Genomic DNA, 22,196 nt, shown 5'->3' on the forward strand with positions numbered 1-22,196 from the left:
GGGCTGTGCCAAGAGGCCACATGGCCAACAGCATGGGTCAGCCTGAACTCAAAAGAATTCTGGAGATGGAAGGGGAGACCTTCGGGATCAGCTAGCCCAGCCCTTATTTTATAGGGGCTGAGAGCTATTCAGCAACTTGTCCAAGGTCACAAAACTAGTGAGTAGAAGGACGAGGGCCAAAATCCAAGCCTCCTGTCTTGAAAGACAAGGAAACAAATGTTATCACAATTTAGCTAACCATATCAATTCCTTTCAGTGTTTTCAAAGATCTATTTTGACTAACATGTAAAGACATACTAGTGTACTGTGGTTATGAACCCACACTCTGGAGCCAGACTATCTGGGTTTGAATCCCAGGTCTGCCACTTACACTGTGACCCTGAGCAAGTGACTTCACCTCTCTGTGACTCAGTTTGCTCATCTATTAAATAGGGGTAACAATAGTGCCTACCCTCATGGGACTATGAAGCCTCCTAAATAAGTTCATCTATGGAAAGTGCATTAGCCGGTCTCAGCTGCTCAGGAGGCTGAAGTGGGAGGATGACTTGAGCCTGGGAGGTTGAGGCTGCAGTGGGCTATGACTGCAACGTTACACTCCAGCCTGGGTGACAGAGACCCCATCGCTCTAAAAAAAGGAAAGGAAAAAAAAAAAAGCATAGTGCCTGGCACAAAATAAATGCTACAAAAAAGGCAGACAAGAATTTCCTGGGAAGGAACGAACCCTCATATTGGTTTCTCTGCATCACACCTGGTCCCCAACCCCCAATTCATCTTAGTCATAGGTTACTGCCTTTTCCCCACGATGCCTGGGGCTAATGCTTCTAAGTCACACCCCTCTCTCCTAATCCATTCAGGCCCAACCCAGTCAGATATTAGCTCAACCAGCCAAAATGGTGGAAGAGGCGAAAATTCTGAATAAATGCTTATGTCACTACCGGCCATCCAGCCTGTCACCTCTTAGATCTCTGCTGCCAAAACCCGGAACTCAGAAGTTACCTCTCTTGACCCTCACCTCCTACTTTTCTAGATTACCCACTCCCTTGCACCTCAGAATCTGCTTTTATGCCCTCATCATGCCCTACAGGCCCTCAAACCTTCTGCAGGTGCATCAGGCCTGGAAGCCCCACTCACCTGCCTATCTCACCTGTATTGCTTGGCTACTCTTTCCTGTGATGTTCTCATCAGTTCCCTTGGTTCCCTTATCCCTCATCCTTCCACCCTCATTCCTTGGAGAGACCACATGATGCTGTCTCTCTTAGGCTGCCAAACTTGGTGGGATAAAGCCAGGAAACTAGGCCCACTGCCTCCACTACAGACCTAAGCTATCCTCCATCCTTCATTGCTAACTGAATGTCTGTCACATTCCCATGGGGTCCAGCCCCAGCCCACTCTCCTCCAGCTCTGACTCTGACCATGGCTTTGCCTCAGTCCCACTGAGAAAGCCCAGGCTACCAAGTAATTTGTGTGCCAAACACTCCTCCAGACATGCTTCTCAAACTTTAGCATGCATTGGAATCCCCTGGGGATCTTGTTCAAATACAAACTTTGATTCACAAGGTTGGACCTGAGGTTCCCCCAGGTGCTGCCAATGCTGGTGGTCCACAGAACACACTTGGGGTAGCAGATTTCTAGGAACTTACACACCCTAATGTTTGCATTCTTCTAAATATATTGTTTTTAATCTTCATGGAAAACCTTCAAGAGAGGTATTATTCCCATTTCACAGAGACAGAAAGTGAGATTCAAAGAGGTTAGAAAATCTGTCCAAGGTTCACGCTGAGGGGAGGCAGGATTCAAACGAAAGGCTGATTCTGAAGCCTGAACCCCATTTTTTCCTCTTTTAACTGGGAGATGAAGTAAGGATGGAAGAGTATAAAGAACAGAAGTAGGTTTTAAAAACACACATGTTATGGCTTATTTGTAATACAAACTATTAAAATCTTCTTAGCTGATATAAGAGAAAGATGGATTACAAAATGCAAGAGTCCCTTTGCTAGAGATTCTGCCTAACAGCCAAAGACCAAAAAGCTATCAGAGAGTAAGTTAATTCCACCAATCAACATGGAAGAAGACATCCAGAGGGACACAGAGGCAACTTTATATGTGTGCAGATAAAGAAAGAAAGAACATATAGGCCAGGCGCAGTGGCTCACAATATTTTGGGAGGCTGAGGCAGGAGGATCACTTGAGGCCAGGAGTTTGAGACCAGCCTGAGAAACATAGCAAGACCTTGCCTCTAAAAAAAGATAAAAAATTAGCCAGGCATGGTGGTGCAGTCAGTCCTAGCTACTCAGGAGGCTGAGATGGGAGGACTGCTTGAGCCAGGAGTTTCATGCTGCAATGAGCTGTGATTGTACCACTGTAATCCAGCCGGGGTGATAGCGTGAGACCCTGTCCTAAAAAGAGAGAGACAGGGAACAAGGGAACATATAGATAACCTCTAACTAGCACATCTGGGGAAGCTTTGGGGCTACTCTTAGGGCAGTCTGAGAGCACTGCAGAGACTGCAGAGAGCACCACACTGCTCTCTGCACGCTCTCCTCTCCCTCTCCTTTCTCTCCTCTCTGGCTTTTCAAGGCTAGGGTTTCTATTTGCACCCCAACCCCCCATGCCACCTTCTCTGGAGTCCACACCCAGTAGTCACGGCTGCTCACTGCTCTTCAGCCTGTCCTTTGCCATGAGAGTCTCCCAGCTGGCCTGTGGGCCTGCTTGGAGACTCCTGGATCCTGTTTAAGTTGATCTGGTTCTGCCGTGCCCCGAGCCACTACCCTCACAGTGATCTTCTGCTCCACACCACCTGAAAAGGTGGGCGATCGTTTCTGACTCAGAGTTCCTTCCCCACCCCACCCACTTCTCAAGTTCTGTGATTTCCCTTCCTCCTTCACTGTTTGGGCAGACTTCACAGTGCCCATATCCAAGGGCTTCTCTGTCTTTATCCTTCCAGTTCTGCAGCAGCATGTGACCAATCCCTCTTTAACGAGTCCACTCACACCCATCTCTGCTTTGCTTCCGAGAGCTGTGCTCTCCCAGTACTTCTTCTCTCCTTCCCTGACTACTCCTAGCACTCTCCCTTTCATTTCCTGTCTCCTCACTGCAGGCATTGCCAAGAACCTGCCCTTTGACCCTCATCTCAATCGTCCACTTTCTGACATCTAGTGCATTTTGTCCGACCCTTTGAGGGCAGATCTGAGTCTGCTCTGTTCATAGAGCAATCCTCAGAACAATGCCCGGCGTGTAATAGCAGGCGCTTGCTCAATATTTGCTGAATAAATGAGCTGCTAGCCGTGTTACTGAGCTTCTCACCTTGCATCTTCAAACAGCTCATTCCAAGGCTCGGGCTAAAGGGCTGTAGTTCACCAAGTGAAGGAGAGAACTGCCATCCTTCGTCAAATCATAGCACACACAGGAAATGATAATATCTGTGTAGCTCTCCAGGTAAGCAGGTCTTTGGATTTAGAGGCAGCCCCTGCCCTGTGGGTATCAATATCATGAAAACCCAGCTGAAACCCATGTGGGTCCCTTACTGCGGCCCATTAGCTGGGAAGTTCTGTCTAGCCCAGCTCTAAAGAAGAGCAAGGAAGAGCCATTATCAGAATATTCCTCGCTTAGAGTCACTTTTAAGCTCCAAGAAGTAACTCATCTATCTGCCTACTATCTCTATTTCATTAGGATTCCAAGGTAGCACCCACTCTGAAATGTGCCCGGAACCCTAAGGCACAATTTCACTCTTCACTATTCTAAGCCAAATTCATCCTAGACAGAGCAACAGTAGCCACGGGTTCTTCTCCACTCCTGTGAAATACCCCAAGTGATGTAAATATTTTCACATTCCAACTGCTTGTAAAGGTGTGAAATAGGATGCAATTAAGGGCCCAGAACATTTTACTTAGACTTGAATCATGCTGCTTAGTGACTCCATAATCTACCACAAACAGTTACAGAGTATTGTGGAAAATCAGCCTTCAAAGAACACAAGCAAATACACAGAGCCATGATCTCCAGCCTAATGGAAACGCATATTGCTGGGACGCGACAGTGTTAACTACTGGGTCGAATTCTGTTGCTTCCCAAAGACTATAGTTGGTGTGGGGAGAAATAGTCCAAGATCGAAAAAACCACCAACTGTGCCAACTGCAGCACTTCGCCTTTTCCAGAAGATAAATTATGAAGAATTTTTGCCAGTTCAAGTTATTTTCCCAAAGCAGAGTCAAATGACCCTTGCAACCCTGCCTTGAAGAGACCAATGCAATTAAACGAAAACAGCTATGAACTGCCTGGACAGCATCCCTCCAACTTCGTTTCATAAAGTGAGATGCAGACACACACCGACAGACAAGCACACACCTTATTTAACTGCCAGACGCAGTGCCAATGTGAAAATGCACATTCAATCTATGGGTGGAAAATCAGCAAAGCAGTTCATCGCTAAAACAAAATAGCCACATAAATGTCGACTAGCTTGCTGCCTTGCAAGGAATGATCACTGACAACTAGAGTTCCTATTCAGCAGGCTAATAAGAATAATTATAGCCAGGGCAGGCATTAATCAGCTTGGCAGATACAGGAATTCTGTTAACAAGGCTAAAATGAGTGCCAAGGAATCTCTGAAGGCCACAACACTTCAAAGACTGTTAAAGCTGGATGGATTCACTAGGGTTCCTCCCGCTGGCCTTCCTCCTCCTTCAGGCTTTCCAGAGACAGTTGCATTTAGGCCCATCCTCAGAGCCGACATGGCCACCTGCTAGGGTTGCAGGGATGCCACACCTCTGAGGTACATGCTGGCACTATCCTTCCCTTCAGGAAGTGTGCCTGGGCTGCACTAATCCTGGATCCTCCTATTTTTAAATGCACTTTCACTTTCAAACCACTATTATCCTTCTTCACCTAAACTAATCTCAAGCAATACACAGCATAAGGTTTAGCGACTATAAGTCAACTTTTCCTTAGAAGAGACAGAATGGAGTCCTGAGATCAGATCCTGGGTCTTCTAGGGAATATCTGTATGACTCTAGACCAGTTAACTAACTTTTCTAGGCATCAGTTTCCTTATCTGTAATAAAGAGAAAATAATAGTGACTTTCTCAAAGTATTGCTGTGAGGAATAAATACCAGAATGTATGTCAGAGCTTGACGCTTGATATGCCATCTAGAAATAGTAGCTATTATTAGTCTGTGCCCATTAGGTGCAAAGCCTTGTACAGAAGCTATGAGGAAAAAAAACAAACAAAATATTCAGTATGCAGAGACACACACACATTAGACAGGAGTGGCTGTGCCTGGGCAGGAGGGTGGACACATTTTTTTCCTTTTTTTTTTTTTTTTTTTTTGAGACAGGGTCTCACTTTGTTGGGCAAGCTGGAGTGCAGTGGTGCGATCACGGTCCCCTACAGCCTTGACCCCCCAGACTCAAGTGATCCTCCCCATTCAGCCTCCCAAGTAGCTGGAACCACAGGCACATGCCACCATACCCAGCTAACTTTTCTTATTTTTTAGTAGAGATGGGGGTCTCACTATGTTGCACAGGCTGGTCTCAATCTCCCGATCTCAAGCAGTCCTCCCGCCTTGGCCTCCCAAGTTGCTGGGATTGCAGGCATGAGCTGACATGATTAGCCCAGATTTTTCTTTTGACCTTGTATCCTCTATAAGTAACACAGAGACTGCTAGCTGTTCCCTCAAAATCTGTCCTTCCCTTCTTCCATAGTAGCTGGCACATGGCTTCCCAGTTTTCCTTACAGCTAGTGTGGCACGGGCCCAAAGTCTCTCCAATAGAACGTGTGCAGAAATGACGTGTGCCACTTTCAAGTCTGACCCACAAAGCCTCCATATATTCTACTCCACACTCTTTTCCTCCTTTGTAGGGGCTGGAATGGTGAAGATGACTACCAAAGTGATCTTAGAAACTGTGAGTTGAAGACAGCGGAACTGCCACCAGCTGGGGAGCCAGAATGACTGTGGAAAGCAGGGTTCCCACCCAACCCTTCCCTCTGAAGCATCTCCCTCACATTGTTATATAAGACACATCTATTGTCTGAACCACTATGCTTCGAGTTTGTTAGAGCAGTTTAGCCTACCTGATTAATACAAAGTCCTTTTATATTATTTGAATTCTAAAATACTGATGTGATGCTTTTGACACTTAAAAAAGTATCTCAATAGATTTACCAAAATAAAGACAAAAATGAAGAAAATGTGTTAATCCCACCCTACAATCTCTGTGCCTTCCACTCTCCAATTTATGTTGCACTAGTTGAGGGTTTATCCTCCTCAACACATCACCCTGTCCTCCTAATCTCGCCCTACAAACTTTTAATGGCTACCCATTCCCACAGATAAAACGACATATATGTTTATAAGTATTCAGTCAGCCAATATGTAACAAACACCCAGTATGGGTTATATATCCTATCAGTAATAGGGACATTGTAGTGAACAAAACCAATGTGGCCCCTGCCCCCAGGGGAAACAATTGGAGTAGGGAACAGACAATTACATACAATGAAGTAAATATATGCTCTGATGACAGGGCACAGACTGCCTGGCAGCACCCAGAGCGCCAAGAAATCTACCCCTCCCAGTCCAGACTCCTCAGCACAGCACGCAAAACCTACAGGATCTATCTCAAACCCACCTTTCCTCCCCCATTATTTCCTCCTCCCCCAAATAATTGCACCCCCATTTCCTCCTCCTCCCAGTTACATAGAACTTACGTGCCATTTCTGAATGAGCCATGTACTTTCACTCATCCACACTTTAGGCTTTTCCCCAGAGCCTAGAATGCTCTTCTATCCTTTCTTTCAAAATTCTAATTATCCTCAAGGCTCAGCTCAAATGTCACCTCTTCAGCAAAACCAGCCCCAACCCCCAAGTCAAAATTAATCATCCCCTTCCTTGTTTCCCACACTTGGTTTCCACGTCAGGTATTTCATTCAGGCCTGTGGTTAGCTATTTTATTCTCTGTCCACTCACACCCACCAGCCGCTCAGGCAGATGCTGTGTCTTGGTCATTTGTCTGGGACTCCCAGTATTGAACACACAGTTGCACACAGAGTGGCACTCTCTCTGTGAATGTGGCACATTTCTTGAGTGGCCACTCAAGAAATGCCACACTGAGTGGACGGGCAAGACAGATCAGACACAGGCAATGGATGTGAAACCTGCCCTATGTGGCTGGGTGGGTTCTGGTGGGATCATGGTAGGTGGGTTTAGAAAGGCTTCATGGAGAAAGTGAGTTTTAGGGGAAAAAGGAAATACTAATACACAGGCAAGAGGTGAGAAGTAGAAGGGGCCGGAAAGTTTAATATAGTCTACATAAAGGAGAGCAAACAGGTTAGATAGAACAAAGTGTGTGAGCCAGAGAAGACTGGAGGGGAGGACACTAGGGGCAACATCTCCTTGGAGGAAAGTCATAAGGACCCAGTGAGAACAGGTGGGAGCCCCAAAAATGATCATTTAGGAAAAGGATGAGCTTAAAAGGGAGGCTGGAGGAAATAACCAACCACGAAGACACCAATTGTGTGGGAAACAATTGGGACCTGGGCTAAGACAGTAGCCGTAGAAACAGGAAGGAAAGGAAGAAGCTGGAGTCTGTGCTATGGGGAGACGCAAGAATTGAGAGACTATGTGAATGTGGAGGTCAAAAAGAGCAGTGATACCAAGATTATACTCAGGTTACTCCCTAGGAGGAAAGATGATCTTGCTTATCAATGTATTACATTTCAGGGATCAGTACAGTGCTAGAGTAGTGTAACACAGGGAGACCTTCCCAGAGGTCAGGCTGAAGTCACGCCAAGTGAGATTCTGTGGCAGCAGAGTTATCAGGAGGGTCATCAATGGTTCAGAGAACTGTCAGGTAAAAAGGCACCGGCTAGTGACACCACAGAAATTCCCAGTGTAATTCATAGGAGGCATCCAGCCAGGACAGGATATGCTGGAGTACAATCAAGATTTCCCCAAGCTGTGCTTTCCCCACTTCTATTTTGCTTTTGTCAGTCTCTCTTTGCCCCCTTCCCTCTTCCCCCCTCATTATGATTACTCAAGGGCATTGTTTTCAAAGTTTTCAAAGTTCTACCTCATCCCACCCTCATAACTGGTACCCAGGTTGTTCAAAGAACTGCACAACTCTAGGGGGAGTCATTCACACAGACTACAAAGTGAACAGCAGCTCCCGAAGTTGCACAGTGCACAATCTGTGCAAACCCAGGCCACGGCCCTGCTTGACCTAGACACACACAGTCAATAAAAATTGTGTGTGGACTATAACAGCAGTGCACCACTAACATACAACTTACAAGGGTCCCGCAGTGAAAAGTAAAGATTAAAAGCACTACCACCGGGTGTGGTGGAGCATGCCTGTAATCCCAGCACTTCAGGAGGCTCAGGTGGGAGAGTCAATTGAGCCCAGGAGTTTGAGGCTTCAGTGAGCTATGGTTGTGCTACTGAACTCCAGACTGGGTGACAGAGTGAGGCTTTGTTTCAAAAATAAAAACAAAGCACTAGGATCAGGGACTATAGAAAAGATGCCATAAAACTAAGTGGAAGATCTGGAAGCTTTCTGCACATGGGCTGAAGCTGAAGCAATGTGGCTGGACGAGCTCTCTGAGGGAGTCAGTTCAGAAAATCTCTTCAAGGTGAAGGAAGAAAACACAGAAGCTAGCAAGGCTGGTTTACCAGCAGCAGGAGTCACGGGGCTTAGAGCAGTGTGGGCCCCCGGTGTCCCCAGTAGGGGAGTGGCTATAGAAGGCCTTCTCTGGGACCCTCCGACCATAAGTGCAGAGTAGTCATTTGCGCTGTGTGCAGCTGGGACCTGGATGGGACGGACACCGCACACCATGCGCTCTGTAAAAGACTCAGATCTGCCTTCTCTAGGGGCTTGGAAGAGAACCCCAGGCCGGGTCATAAGAATCATCTTGTCCTGGTTGACACTGACCACAAGGATCCAAGAATATCAAAGCATTTAAGAGTCGGCCCTGGGGTACCATGGTGGGCACTTAATAAACATATTTCCGTGGCTGGCTAGGATCACCATGTGGATCTACGTGAAGATGGTGTCTGTGTATGGAGTGAATGGAAAATGGAGAGGGAAAAAACCCACAAAAGATTCCTTGGGTGGGGGGAGGGCGCTGGGCCAAAACCTCACGGGGCACCGAGGGTTTCCGGAGGGTGGAAGATGAGGGGACAGTAAGGGAGGAAAAGTAACAGGTAGAAAAAGTTGGAGAAGCCAGGCTCTTAGGTCTTTGTGTATAAATACGCAGCTAGGCAGCTTCAAGAAAAGCTAAAAGAAAAGACTGAGGCAGACAATCTAGCCACGACGAAAATGACGGCAGGACTCGCCCGCCGATTTCCATTGTAACGCTCCGGGCCACCCTGTGACCTTCGTGGAAGGAAGTTGGAGGATTCTCTCGCTTCCCTGGAAAGGCAACTCCGCGCGGGCTGGGCGAAGAGAGACCCGGCCGGCGGCGGCTATGGCGGGGCATATCAAAGGCTCACATTTCCGCTCTCGAGCGGGGGACCCGGGCCGGGACCGCAGCACCTTCCGGGCCGGGAGTTCAAGGTGAGCCGGGCTCCCGGCGGCCAACAGGTAGGGAGGGCTGGGGAAAGCCGGCCCGGGCCACTCCCCCCGGCACATGTTGGGGGCGAGGCTCGGCCTGGCGGAGCCGCCACTTGCACCCTGCGCGCGGGGCCCGGGCTGATTCGCGCCAGGCTCCGGGCGGCCCCGCGGCCGCTCCCCGCCGGGCCAAGCAGCCCGCGCACCCCGGCCGGGTTTCCCGGGAGCAGCCCGGGCACCCTCAGTGACCCAGGCCGCGCGCTGCAGCCGCGCCCCGCCGAGCCCTCCAGGGCCCTGCCAGACCCCCTGCGCCCAGCTGAGCCCCGCGCACACTCACCCAGCGACAGGAGCGCCAGCAGCAGCGGCCTCGGCGCCAGGCGCCCCATGCTCGCCCGGCGGGAGCGACTCTCCCCCTCCTCCTCCTTCCCCGCCGCCTCTCCTCCTCCTCCTCCTCCAGCTCCGGCTGCTCCAGAGTCGGCGCTCCTCCGCCTGGGCCGCGCGCCTGCTCCGCTCTCCTCGCGAGCCGATAAATCCCAGCGCTGGGGCGTACGTGCGCCCCTGGCTCCGCTCGCTCCCTCCCGCCTCCTTCCCTCCCTCCTCCAGCCGGCCGGGCCCGGGAGCCGGCCCCGCCGATCCGAGTGTGCAGCCCCGACCGCTTCCCGAAAGCAGAAGGGAAGAACCGCAGCGCCCGCCCGCCCGCGCCTCCCATCCGGCGCTTTGCCAGCAACAAACACAAACTTTCCCAAGCCCCTCCCCGCTCCAGGTAACGGAGGAAGCGCAGGGGCCACCCGCTTAAAGGCGAGGAGGCGTCGGAGCCCACCCTGCCTTCCCCTCTAGGCCCCCACCCCACGAGAAACTTTCCTCCGACCTTTAAAAGTTGGCCTGGGAAAGACTCGTCTGGAAATCCCTTCGCTTTAGCCCTATCCCGGGACACCCCGCGTTCCATCACGCTGGAGTCACCCACGCGTGTCTAGTCTATCCTCAATCAACTGCCCGCTCGTTCGGCCTCTCGTCCTGAGCTAAACACCCCAGCAACCAGCCGCTTGGCCTATGCCAAAAATTACGCAGATGGGAGCGAAGGAGCTGAAAGGACTTTTGAAGGCCACGGATTCCAACGTCTACCATACAGAGGCCTTAAGTGTTTCGGTGAGGTGCCCAAGGATTCACAGGGAAGGGGCAAAATCAGAACCCCGCTGTCCTGACTGCCCACTCCCCGGTGATTTGGGTGGGCCTGCCTCCTCCTTACCCAGCACCCTCCCTCTCCTCAGCGCCTGTGGCACTGATTAGAACAGCTCCACACAAAGACACCCATTTAAAAAACAAACGAAACCCAAGTGTATTAATAGCTATAGTACTTCATATAGAATGTACTGTTAAGACTTCATATTTCTTGCTCTAAGTGGACACCACTGGTTGCCAATAAAGACTCATACTTCCCCCCACAATAGAGTTTTGTGCTTTTGATTTGAATACAAAAGGCCCCACGGGTATTGGGAGAAAGGGAGCATTCCTTGCTTGAAACTTAGCAAGCATGATTCAGACACGCAAGGAGCAGGACTGGTGCCCACTGCCCCTCACTGGGCTTTCATTCACATGTGGAAAACGGATCACAGATGCTTATGCGGAAACTGCCCACACTCACACAGGGGAAGAACACTACTTTTACTCTCATGCATCCGTGTTTCAACCAACAAATGTTTCTTATTTCCACTATCAAATGTGTGATTAGCCAGGTATGAACCCTTTGGAAAGAGTCTTAAAAATTCATTCCTGGTGGTGCAACGTTATTGTACTTAATGGCACTGAATGGTACATTTAGAAATGTTTAAAATTGCTAGGCATGGTAACTGGTACCTGTAATGCTAGCTACTCAGAAGACTGAAGTTGGGGGCGGGGGCGGGGGTAGAGGGAGGCCGGGAGCGGGGGCAAGGATGGTGTTGCTTGAAACCAGGAGTTTTTATTTGTTTTGTCTTTTTTCTTATTTCATTTTTGAGACAGTATCTCGATCTGTCACCCAGGCTGAAGTGCAGTGCTGCGATCAGGAATCACTGCCGCCTTGACATCCCAGGCTCAAGCAATCCTCCCACCTCCACCTCTCAATAGCTGGGACCACATATGTGTGCCACCACACTCTAGCTAATTGTTTCTATTTTTTTGTAGACACTGGAGTCTCCCTATGTTGGCCAGGCGGGTCTTGAACTCCTGGGCTCAAGCGATTTTCCTGCCTCAGCCTCCCAAAGGACTAGGATTACAGGTCTGAGCCACTGGGCCAAAACGTTTTCTTGTTTTTCTTTTTTCTTTGTTTTTGAGGCTAGAAGTTTGAGACCACTTGGGCAACATTGTGAGACACTGTCTCTAAAAAAAAAGTTGTAATTTTTAAATGGTAAATTTTGTGTTATGTACATTTTATACAATAATTTTTTTAAAATTTTTTTCTGCCACCAAGCCTTTCCTGGTTCTGTTCATACACAGTGTAATTCCTTTATCTTTCCCATCCCAATTCTTCCCTAGAATTTTTCAGGGAAGTTTTCCAATTTCATTCAATCAACCTTGAATGCAAGCCTAATGTTAGGCCTTGGAAGATAGTGGAGCTTCAGAGAAATGTGAGGCCTGGCACCTTCAGCAGCTCAGATTTCAGCTCATCCTTCATCTTTCCTTTTCTTAACCCCCTAGAAAACTTAATGTCTGAACCATACATTGTGGCACTTGGTCACATTCATTTTAGCGAAACATATACACTGCCCCCATCTCTGTCTAATAATGCATGGGCCTAAGAAGCTGTCACATTTTCACCTTGTATCCCACCTTATGGCAGAGTAGATGTTTTAAAAACTCTTTTGTTTAATAAACAATGCGTGACAGGGACTGTGCCTAGCACATGGTAGGTCCTAATGTATATTTATAGAGTGAATTAATGGCACACACTGGGCTAAATCCTGGGGGTACAGGGATGAAGCAGACAGTTCCTGCCCTTGAGGAGCCTACAGTTTGTGCATTGTGATAGCATGTGCAAGGTAGAGTCGTGACACCACAAGGGAGCGGCCAGTCCAGGAGGAGGCTGTCATGACTATGCATTGAGTCTTGAAAAATTGGTAGGTCTTTAGCTGTGGAGTGTAGGGATAAGCTTACAATACATGTTGTGTATTTAGTGTGATAGAGATCCTTCTTGCCTCACCCACGCCCGGGTGTTATTAAATTAATGGTGCACCTTACAATCATGGGAATAACAGTGGTTAACCGTTGAAATGATGAGAATAAATAAAATTGTCTAGGTAAGGCAGGTAGAATGAGAACTGAAGTGGGTAGCCTGCTGGTGGCTGGCAGTTAACTGTCATGGGAGTTAACCAAAGAGCCATTTTTTTTAAGCAAAAAATAAGCATAAATTGATAACTCTAGACTGTTGGTTATAACCACCACACCCTTTGCACATTCCTGACTACCAATGGATAAAGGAAGAAGCACTCACAGCAGACTGGCACAATTTGTTAATTCATGACTCTGGAATCTGACGATGCTTTTACTATGAAAGATATTTATTTACCAGAGTGAGTAACCTTCTATACAGCTAAGGCTTTTGCCCCAACCAGTTGTTCTCCTGTCTTAGTCTATAGGCTTGCCTGGGGCAGGAAGACTCACTCTCCAGCAATTCTAATTGATTCACGCCCACCCCCAAGGAGAGTGCTGACATAGGTTTCTTTTCTCCAACCATAGTGCCCCCAAGGGGCACTGGTCATAGCAGTCAGACCTTATGGTCTTCTGGTTACACATGTCTTTCTGCAGGTGATACCCCTAAAACCTTACAAGAGTCCTCATACTATTACGCCAAACAAGTTTCCCTGCTGAGATCAGGCAAAAAACATCATCATATTATTTAACTTTGTGAATGAAAATGTTAAAAAGTTCCCAGTGAATGAAACTGCTGATCTGAGATTCACCTAGACTTGGGGTTTTTGGCCCTGCCACACGCACACAGTCTCCAAAGGACCCTGACCCCTACCTACTTCAGCAGGGGCTCAGGGACAGGAGTATGTTCCATGGCAACGTTTCATTCCAGTAATCATTTTCACTCTCAGTCTTCCTTGTTCCATGTCCAGATGTATATTTTCCTGGTTAAAGTTAAACAGGGATGACTAAGCAAAAAGAAATTTAGGATTAAATTACAGAATTAGAAAATGAAATTAAAAGTTAAAAAGGGAGGGGTGGTGAGAGGAGGCCTTTATTTCCCCATGAGTGAGAGTCCTGCAATACTGGTGAGATTAGTGGGAAGCTGTAGAATGCTCATCTGACAAGTTTGAAAACAGCAAGGGACCTCATCTGTTTGGTGGGGGCTAAGCAGGGTCCTGCCTGAGGGCTGGTCCTGCTCCATAACCACCCAACTATCAATCCTCCCCATCTTTTCTTCAGCCCTAAAAGACTGAAGTGGAACATGGTGGAGAAAGTGTTCTTAAATGACTTAGAACTGTTCCAGATTCCACCTCCGCCAGGCCAAAAGTGTCTCCCTGGGAACCTACCCCACATAGCATCACGCCTGCAGGAACACTGCGGTGGAGAAGTGTGAGGAGAAAATAAGGAATTGGATGGAGGTGAGGCTTTGGCAATAAAAGCTCTCCCCAAGACTGAGGCTATTTCCTGGGTTAGGAGCCGACAGAGCCCTTGCCCTGGAGGGGCTTATCATCTAATTTAATGCATGAAAAACCTGGCATGAAAAACCTGGAATACAGTGAAGGGTGGGGAGGAGATGGAAACCACAAGAGCAAAGGAATTGAAAGAAAGGTAAATAGATAAGAGAGGCACAAGCCATTATGTGTTGTATTCTGCAAATATGCTATCATCTGGGCTGGAAGTATCTCCTCAAATGAACAGAGACAGCAGTCCCTTGTGCAAAAGAGAGGCTAACACATTAGAAATAGCTGCAGGCACTGTGGATGTTGGAGTAAGTTCTTTACCTAAGGTCAGGGCTGCCAAGTAGGATGGAGCCCAAGGGTGCCCCATCAACATTGTGCGCTGTCTCTGAGCTGCTATGCCCAGGAGAGGCCTTTTCCCCTCAGAGGAAGGGAGTTTATCCCAGTCTTCACACATAAATTAGGAGGGGGAAGGAGGGAGAGGAGGAGGAAGATGTCGTCTTCCTTTTACCATTTCCCCACTTGCATTTCTCACACCACGTGAGCTGCACTTCTGGGTTCAACTAGAATATTGTCTTAAGTTCCAGGCACTATATTTTAAGTACAACATTTACAAACTAAAATGTATCCAGAGTAGGGAGGGTTCCTGGCGAAAATACAGAATGCCCAGTAAAATTGGAATTTCAGGTAAATAAGAAATGCATTTTTAGTATAAGTATGTCCCAAATACAGGAGCATACTTATACTAAAAATGTATTCCTTGTTTATCTGAAACTCAATTTCGACCGAGCATTCCATATTTTTATCTGTGAAATCAGGCAACCCTCATCAGGAGAAGAGTTACCTTATATGGAAAGAGGTTCTTCTGGAAGACTTGGAGAAGACAACAGGGAGCTCTGAGGAGCTGTCTTCAGTTGTTTTTGAACTGTTGTACTTTAAGGGAGGAGTAGACTTTGATTTGAGGTCTTACTCTGAGTCACTGGGTAAAAATTGCTAAGAGACAAAATTGGTTTAGTTTGTAATAACCACTTAGCTCAACGATAAGGGGAGTTACATTATACAGTGGTATCCTCTCCTCTCTAAAAAGCATCCAGCCTGAGGTTGAATGCTTACCTCTAAGGCGTTAATGCCCCTCTAAGGGGACATTAGGTGGAGCCATGGACAAACTGACCTTGGAGGAAATCCTTTCCAATCCCAAGATTTTGAGATTTACCTAAATCCAGCCAATTCTTTTTTCTAGTCCATCTTCCAAAGTTCAGCCTTTGTCCTTGCTACACTTCTCCATCTCTAACTTAAGGCTGAGCCGTAGATGTGCTCTGCAGCACTAGAGAACAGAGAAACTCATAGACAGACGCCATGGTTTTATTATGAAATCTGAGACTACAACTCCTGCTCACCAGGTACTCTCCACTGGAAAGGACTCACAGAATGATTATTCTAAAACGGAGCCATCATTTTGGTAGACATGGCTACATTTTTTATCTACTTTGTAACTCATAATCCCCTTCAGCCAGTCACTTGTTGCCCAGGTACACGTTGCAACATTTTGCAACTTTGTCTATCTTGGAGGGTGTACATGGAATGGCATTTTGCATAGTCAGTCATATCATGGCTACTTTAATGAATGGTTGTTCATCCACCTGCAGCAGAAGCAGGTTTGTTGCACCTGCTTTAATATTTTTTCCAGCTTAAAATTATTGTATCCATGCTTTATGATATGAAGTTGATGAGGTTTCAATCACCCATTGACCTCTGGGTTGGAAGGCAAAGTTACTTTCTGAGGAGAATCTTGGACGCCCTCCCCATGAAAACACTGAGGGTCCTGAGTCACAGCTGGCTGTCCTAATGTGGCCCCACCTAGAACAGTCACCATCTAAATGAGGATTTCAAACTTACTGCCCCTTAATATTTTTTAAATGCTCAGCTGGGAAAAACAGTATTTATGGAAGATTATTAAAGTAAATGCAGTCTGTGCATTTTTCTAGACACCCAAAAATCTATCCCTAAATTATGAATTAAGTAGAACATCAGTGAGCTTAGTACCTGGATATACCATATTGGCACCCTCATAAAGTTGCTTTTACTGAATTGCATTTTGTCATGGTACCATCAGCCTATATTGAGGGATGTCCTAAGAAACAGCTTTGTGCACTTCATCATTTTGTTTCCCAGAAGGACAGGTTTACAGATGCTCTTCATTAAATCAGACAGCAGCCTCTCTACTTAGGATGCATGGAGGAATTTTACTCTCATCTCAGTACCACAAATAGTTGTGCTTTTCCTTAGTGACTGGTTTCTTTTTTCCTATGGATTCTGTAAATATTGTAACTGGTGGTGTTTTCCTTTTCATGGTAGTGATTGGGAAGGTTATGTTCAATTCTATGACCTATCTCTAGCAAATGAATAAAACTTTTTTTTTTTTTTGAGACAGAGTCTTGCACTGTCACCCAAGCTGGAGTGCAGTAGTATGATCATGGCTCACTGCAGCCTCAACCTCCTGGGCTCAAGCGATCTTCCCACCCTAGCCTCCCAAGTAGCTAAGACTGCAGACATGCACCACCGTGCTCAGTTAATTTAAAAAAAAATTTTTTTTTAGAGACAGGGTCTCCCTGTATTGCCCAGGCTGGTCTTGAACTCAGGCTTCAAGCAATTCTCCTGCCTCAGCCTCCCAAAATGTTGTGATTACAGGCATGAGCCACAGTGCCAAGTCTTGAAGAGGACTTATAGCATGAGTTTTGCATAACTCCCTGCTAGCTCCTCCTTACCTTGCCATCCTTATTTTCCCTTTCCCTCATTTACTATTTTTTTTTTTCATTTTCATTTCTTTTCTATGTTCATGCAATTGCACAATGCAGGAACTCCTTCCTACTGTAAAATTCTAGTCCACACCTCCTGCCCTTCAAGAGACATTTTAAATTCTAACTCCTCATTTGCAGATTAAATGCAATGAGGTAATAATCACAATAAGCTCTGCTTCCAGAGAAAGACTGGAATGTGATTAGGCTGTGTCAGCCGCCCTAGAACTCAAGGCAGAGTGTGATGAGAAAGGGCACTGCCATCCACCAGAGTCACAGGAGCTCCTGAAAGGATGTTGTTTCCAAAAGCAGCAGACAGTTGACTCTCCTAACCCTAGAAAACTGCACTGCTCATCTGTCTGCACTGGGTTAGCAAATATTAGGGTTCGTTTGCTTTCTCTAAGCACACAGTGGTTGAGGGCTGGAGTGGCCTGCGTGTCCAGGACAGATGAATGGGAGTGTGCCCGATTCCATGCAGTCAACAGCTCAGGTGGTATGGTCCAGCCAGCACCAAGTCGCTTATGGCTCCTGTGTACTCTGCCATCTCCTGCTGTCCCCTCCCTCAGAAATGCCTTTCACATGTCCCATGGCTACTCCTGTAGGTTAGGTTCCCTTGAAAGCAAAGCGTGAGACACTGATTTGGCTGTGAGTTCTTTATCTGGGAAGTGATCTCAAAAAGCAATGATGAGGGAATGGGAAAGCAAGTCAGGGAACAAGAGAAAGTCAATAAATATATGTTATTGAGGTAAGCACAGCTGTGAACAAACTGTGTAGAATGTGCCTTCGAACTGTCCCTCAGGGGACAAGAGGCTCAGGTATTTACTCCCTGATTCTTCTGCCTCAACAGCTGAGTTTTGTCCCTATGGCATTCACTACTCCTTGTCTCCGGTCTGCACCTGTCTGAGTCTAGAGCCCTGAAGCAGACAAGTGGAGAGACAGATGTGTGTGAGGTAGGCCACCCCAGCATACTCTGAACTGTCCACATGGCTGCACAGAAACCCCGGGAGGGGCCGAGAGATACAACTACTCATTACTCCCCCAAGAGCTCTCCCTATTTCACCAGCCGCTGTCTCCACCGTGTCCATGTCACCACTTCTGCATCTGATGCTTGTTTCAGGGTTGTGTATCTGTCCTAGTTTATGTGTCTGTCTCCTCTACTAGAATGAAAGTGGAGGCTGTGTTCCATCAGCTTTGTTTCCCAGGTACCCAGCACAACATTCGAAACATAGTAGGTCTGCTTAATAAATGCTTCAGCTATACTTACAATACTTATGCTTTGATCTCTCTTATATATTGGAGTGCCACATAAAATTTTGTTTGAGGAAAAAGTAATCCAAAATCACTGATCTAACCCAACCCCCTCATTTTACAGATGAAGCATCTGAGGCTCAGAGAACCTAAGTAACTTGTCCAGGATTACACAGTATATTAAAGTGATTATGGAATATTAAAATGATTTCACAAAGTACATCAAATGCAGACAAGGGAGCTGACTGGAGTTACAATGTGAATTATTAGCACTTCAAATGGAAGGTATGACCACCTCTGTGCTAGATTTTCACCAGGAAATTGCTTAAAACAAATTAGCTTGGAAAGTTCCTGAGCTCTGATTAAAGAAGTGAATGGCTTGAGTGAGGCTCTCTCTTCTAGGGAGAGATATTCACCTGCTGTAAACACATTTTCAGGTAATGTACCAAGAACTTTGAATCAGAATGAACTCATTTTGCATTCTCTTCCTCCAACCTGTCCATCTAACATGGCGGCTATAGGGATAGTAGCATTTTCATTTGTAATTTAAAAATGAAGTCTGGCATGTACTACTGTCTCAATAAATTGTGTAAGGTTGGTTGCCATTATTTTTAATGGCAAAAACCACACTTACTTTTGCACTGACCTAACAAAAGTCCTCTCGCAGCCCTCCCCTTTCCTGTGCAGCCTTCCTGCCCCTAGCCCATCCTCGTGCTGCAGCATTTGGCACATGTGTGGCATACAGAATGCCAGGGACAGCCAAAGCTTATGATGAAAACTGAGAAAAACAGAAGCGTACCACTTCTCACTGTGTGCTAGTATAAAAAAAAAGGAGGTGATATTTTTGATATTGGGATGGGGGTGGTGTCCTATGAGTCGTGGGAACTAGTCATTCCTTCCCAGTGAGAAAGTTAGAATTTATTTGAACAGACATACTCATATGAAACCTTTCTTATTTGCCCAGACATGGGTCAACATTGCTCCAGAAAAGAGGGGCTGGTGTAGCATTTCCATGATCCTTGATGCCATGATGAAAAAGCACTTGGTGAGTGTGAGGCAGACACCTGTTCCTCATCTGTGTGGCCCGTTCTTAAAGTGTTCCTTCTGACACTCACCTGAGCCAACTGATGAAGAGCGATGTGGTGAAATTTTCATCAAGCAATGCAGAATAGAGGTTGAGAGAAGCAGATGCGGAGTCACAGACCCTGGGGCAATATCCCGGCTCTGCCAGTTACAAAAGCTGCTGACCTTGGGCGAGTTATTTAACCTTTTTGTGTGCAGTTTCCCTGTCTATAAAATGGAGACAATAATAATATTTATGGCGAGTTATTTAACCTTTTTGTGTGCAGTTTCCCTGTCTATAAAATGGAGACAATAATAATATTTATGGCAAAAGATGGTTCTGGGGATAACTGAGAAAGGATTTTAAAAAGTATTTATGTAGGCCAGGTACGGTGGCCCATGCCTGTAATCCCAGCACTTTGGGAGGCTGAGGCACACAGATCCTTTAAGCCCAGGAGTTCAAGACCAGCCTGGGCAACATGAAAAAACCCAGTCTCTACTAAAAATACAAAAAATTAGCCAGGCATGGTGGCATGTGCCTGTAGTGCCAGCTACATGGGGGCTGAGGCAGGAGGATTGCTTGAGCCCAGGAGGAGACTGCAGTGAGCTCTGATCATGCCACTTCACTGTCACCTGGGCGACAGAGTAAAATCCTGTCTTAAAATAAAATAAAATAAGTATTTATGTAATAGAAGCTGTTGGGTTGTCTCTCAAACTTGCTTCCACCTCTACCTCCATCTTGGCAGACAACCAACTGTCTACAAGAATACCAATGTGTCCCATTCCACAGTGTGGTGATATCAAAGGAATCAGCTCTCCTGCCAGGGGCTGTATTTCCAGCTCCCTTTCCATCTAGATGTGGCTGCATGGTTGGTTCTTGACAGTGAGTGTGAGGAGAAATTATATGTGTAACTTGGATAGTGGGCAGGTTGAGAAGCAATTGTGTGGCTTCTCCATACTTTCTCCCTCAGACTGCTAGTTAGAAGCAGAGGCCTAAGATAACAGAGCCACAAGATGGAAGAGAAATAAGAGTCCCTGAATTGCCACATGGAAGAAAGCTGCCCCCAAACAGGAACATCTGCATTGTTCTGTTATGGCAGGGAGAAGTGAGTTTTGATGCTGTTAAGACACTGAAATGTGGGGGCTTACTTGTTACATCTGCTACAGCTACCCTAAGTCATACACTTCCCTTTTCTTTGAATTATTTTCTTTGAATTTTATTTTCTTTCTTTCTTTCTTTCTTTCTTTCTTTCTTTCTTTCTTTCTTTCTTCCTTTTTTTTTTTTTTTTTTTTGTCATAGAGACAAGGTCTTGCTAATTGCCCAGGCTGGTCTTGAACTCCTGGACTCAAGTGATCCTCCCACCTTAGCCTTCCAGCATGCTGGGATTATATGCCTGAACCACTGCACCTGACCACCTCTCCTGTTTTCTAACAGAACCTCAGTGTTATTGAGGGGTCCACCCAACCTCTGTTGAGCCATCTGCCTCAAGGGAGACTGGCTGAAGAACTAGTCTGAGTGGGCGATTCCTGAGTGCCCTATGCCTGAGCACTATAAGGTTCTAAACTTCAATTCTTCTCAATTTTATTCCTTCTCAGTGATCAGCTTAAGCATGAATATATGGGGAAATTCTGGCTAATGAGATGTGACAAAAAGTCTTCTGGGAAGGATTCGTACAAAGGTCTTTTTTCCTTCCCTCCCTCCCTCCCTCCTTCCCTCCCTCCCTCCCTCCCTTCCTTCCTTCCTTCCTTCCTTCCTTCCTTTTGAGACAGAGTCTAGCTGTGTCACCCAGGCTGGAGTGTAGTGGTATGATCTTGGTTCACTGCAATCTCCACCTCCCGGGTTCAAGAGATTCTCCTGCCTCAGCCTCCTGGGTAGCTGGGATTACAGGTGCCCATCACCACATCCAGCTAATTTCTGTATTTTTAGTAGAGACAGGGTTTCACTGTGTTGGCCAGGCTGGTCTTGAACTCCTGATCTCTTGATCTGCCCACCTCGGCCTCCTGAAGTGCTGGGACTGCCAGCATGAGCCACCACACTCGGTCAAGTCTTCTTTCTCTTATATTAATATGGCTACTCTAGCTTTCTTATGATTATTGCTTTTTTAAAAATTGTTTTTGTATTTTTATTTTTAGTTTAATTTAGGTGTAATTTACATATGATAAAATTTACCAATTTAAGCATACAATTTGATGAGTTTTGACAAATGTAGACAGTCATATAACCACCACCACAATTACAATAAAGAATATTTCTATTTTCCCCAAAAGTTCTCTGTGCCCTTTTGTACTCAATTTCCTCCCTCCGCACCCAGTCCCTGGCAACACCTGATCTGCTTTCTATTACTATAATTTTGCCTCTTCTAAAATTCCATATGAACTGGATCCTCCAGATAGATGGCTTTTTTCACACAGCATAATGCTCTTGAGATTCACCTACATGGTTGCCTTTGTCAGTGAATTGTCCCCTTCTGGTGCTTAGTATTCCTTTGTATAGTTATAACACACTTGTTTGTCCACTCACCAGTTGAGGCATGTTTGGGTTATTTCCAGTTTAGCCTATTATAAATAAAGGTATACATTTATTATAAATAAATGTATGCAGACATGTGTTTTCATATCTCTTAGGAATAAACCTGGGAGTGGAATTGTTGAATCATAGGGCAGGTTTATGTATAAGTTTTATACATAATTTAAAAATATATATACAGATTCATGTATGTATAAGTTCTCAAGGAACCACCCAACTATTTTCTAATAGTTTGGAATATATTGTTTGACATTTCCACCACAAAAATATGAGCATTTCAGTTCTTCTGCAACCTTTTCAATACTTGCTATTGTCAGACATTTTAAATTTAAGCTATTCTAATGAGCGTATAATTATGGTTTTTATTTGCATTTCCCTAGTGACTAATTATGTGGAAC

General features: G+C 46.1%; 1 protein-coding gene and 1 long non-coding RNA gene across 3 annotated transcripts in view; one reads left to right on the top strand and one right to left on the bottom strand.

Moving 5' to 3' along the window:
* PTGFRN (prostaglandin F2 receptor inhibitor) overlaps positions 1 to 10,227 on the bottom strand; it is a 78,136-nt gene extending 67,909 nt beyond the window's left edge. The window contains exon 1 of the mRNA XM_005542200.4: positions 9,882 to 10,227. Within this exon, the coding sequence (XP_005542257.3) occupies positions 9,882 to 9,930 (49 nt within the window). The 5' untranslated portion in view covers positions 9,931 to 10,227. The remainder of the gene's footprint in view (positions 1 to 9,881) is intronic.
* Positions 9,388 to 10,986, top strand: LOC135971549 (uncharacterized). Of its 2 annotated transcripts, none has more exons than XR_010587772.2 (2): positions 9,388 to 9,550; positions 10,002 to 10,986. It is a non-coding gene; the product is annotated as an uncharacterized lncRNA (long non-coding RNA). The 2 variants fall into 2 exon arrangements; XR_012416120.1 differs by having other exon boundaries at positions 10,148 to 10,986.
* Positions 10,987 to 22,196: the final 11,210 nt, after the last annotated feature.

This window comes from Macaca fascicularis, chromosome 1 (genome assembly GCF_037993035.2).
Source record: "Macaca fascicularis isolate 582-1 chromosome 1, T2T-MFA8v1.1".
In the NCBI taxonomy this organism is placed as follows: domain Eukaryota; kingdom Metazoa; phylum Chordata; class Mammalia; order Primates; family Cercopithecidae; genus Macaca; species Macaca fascicularis.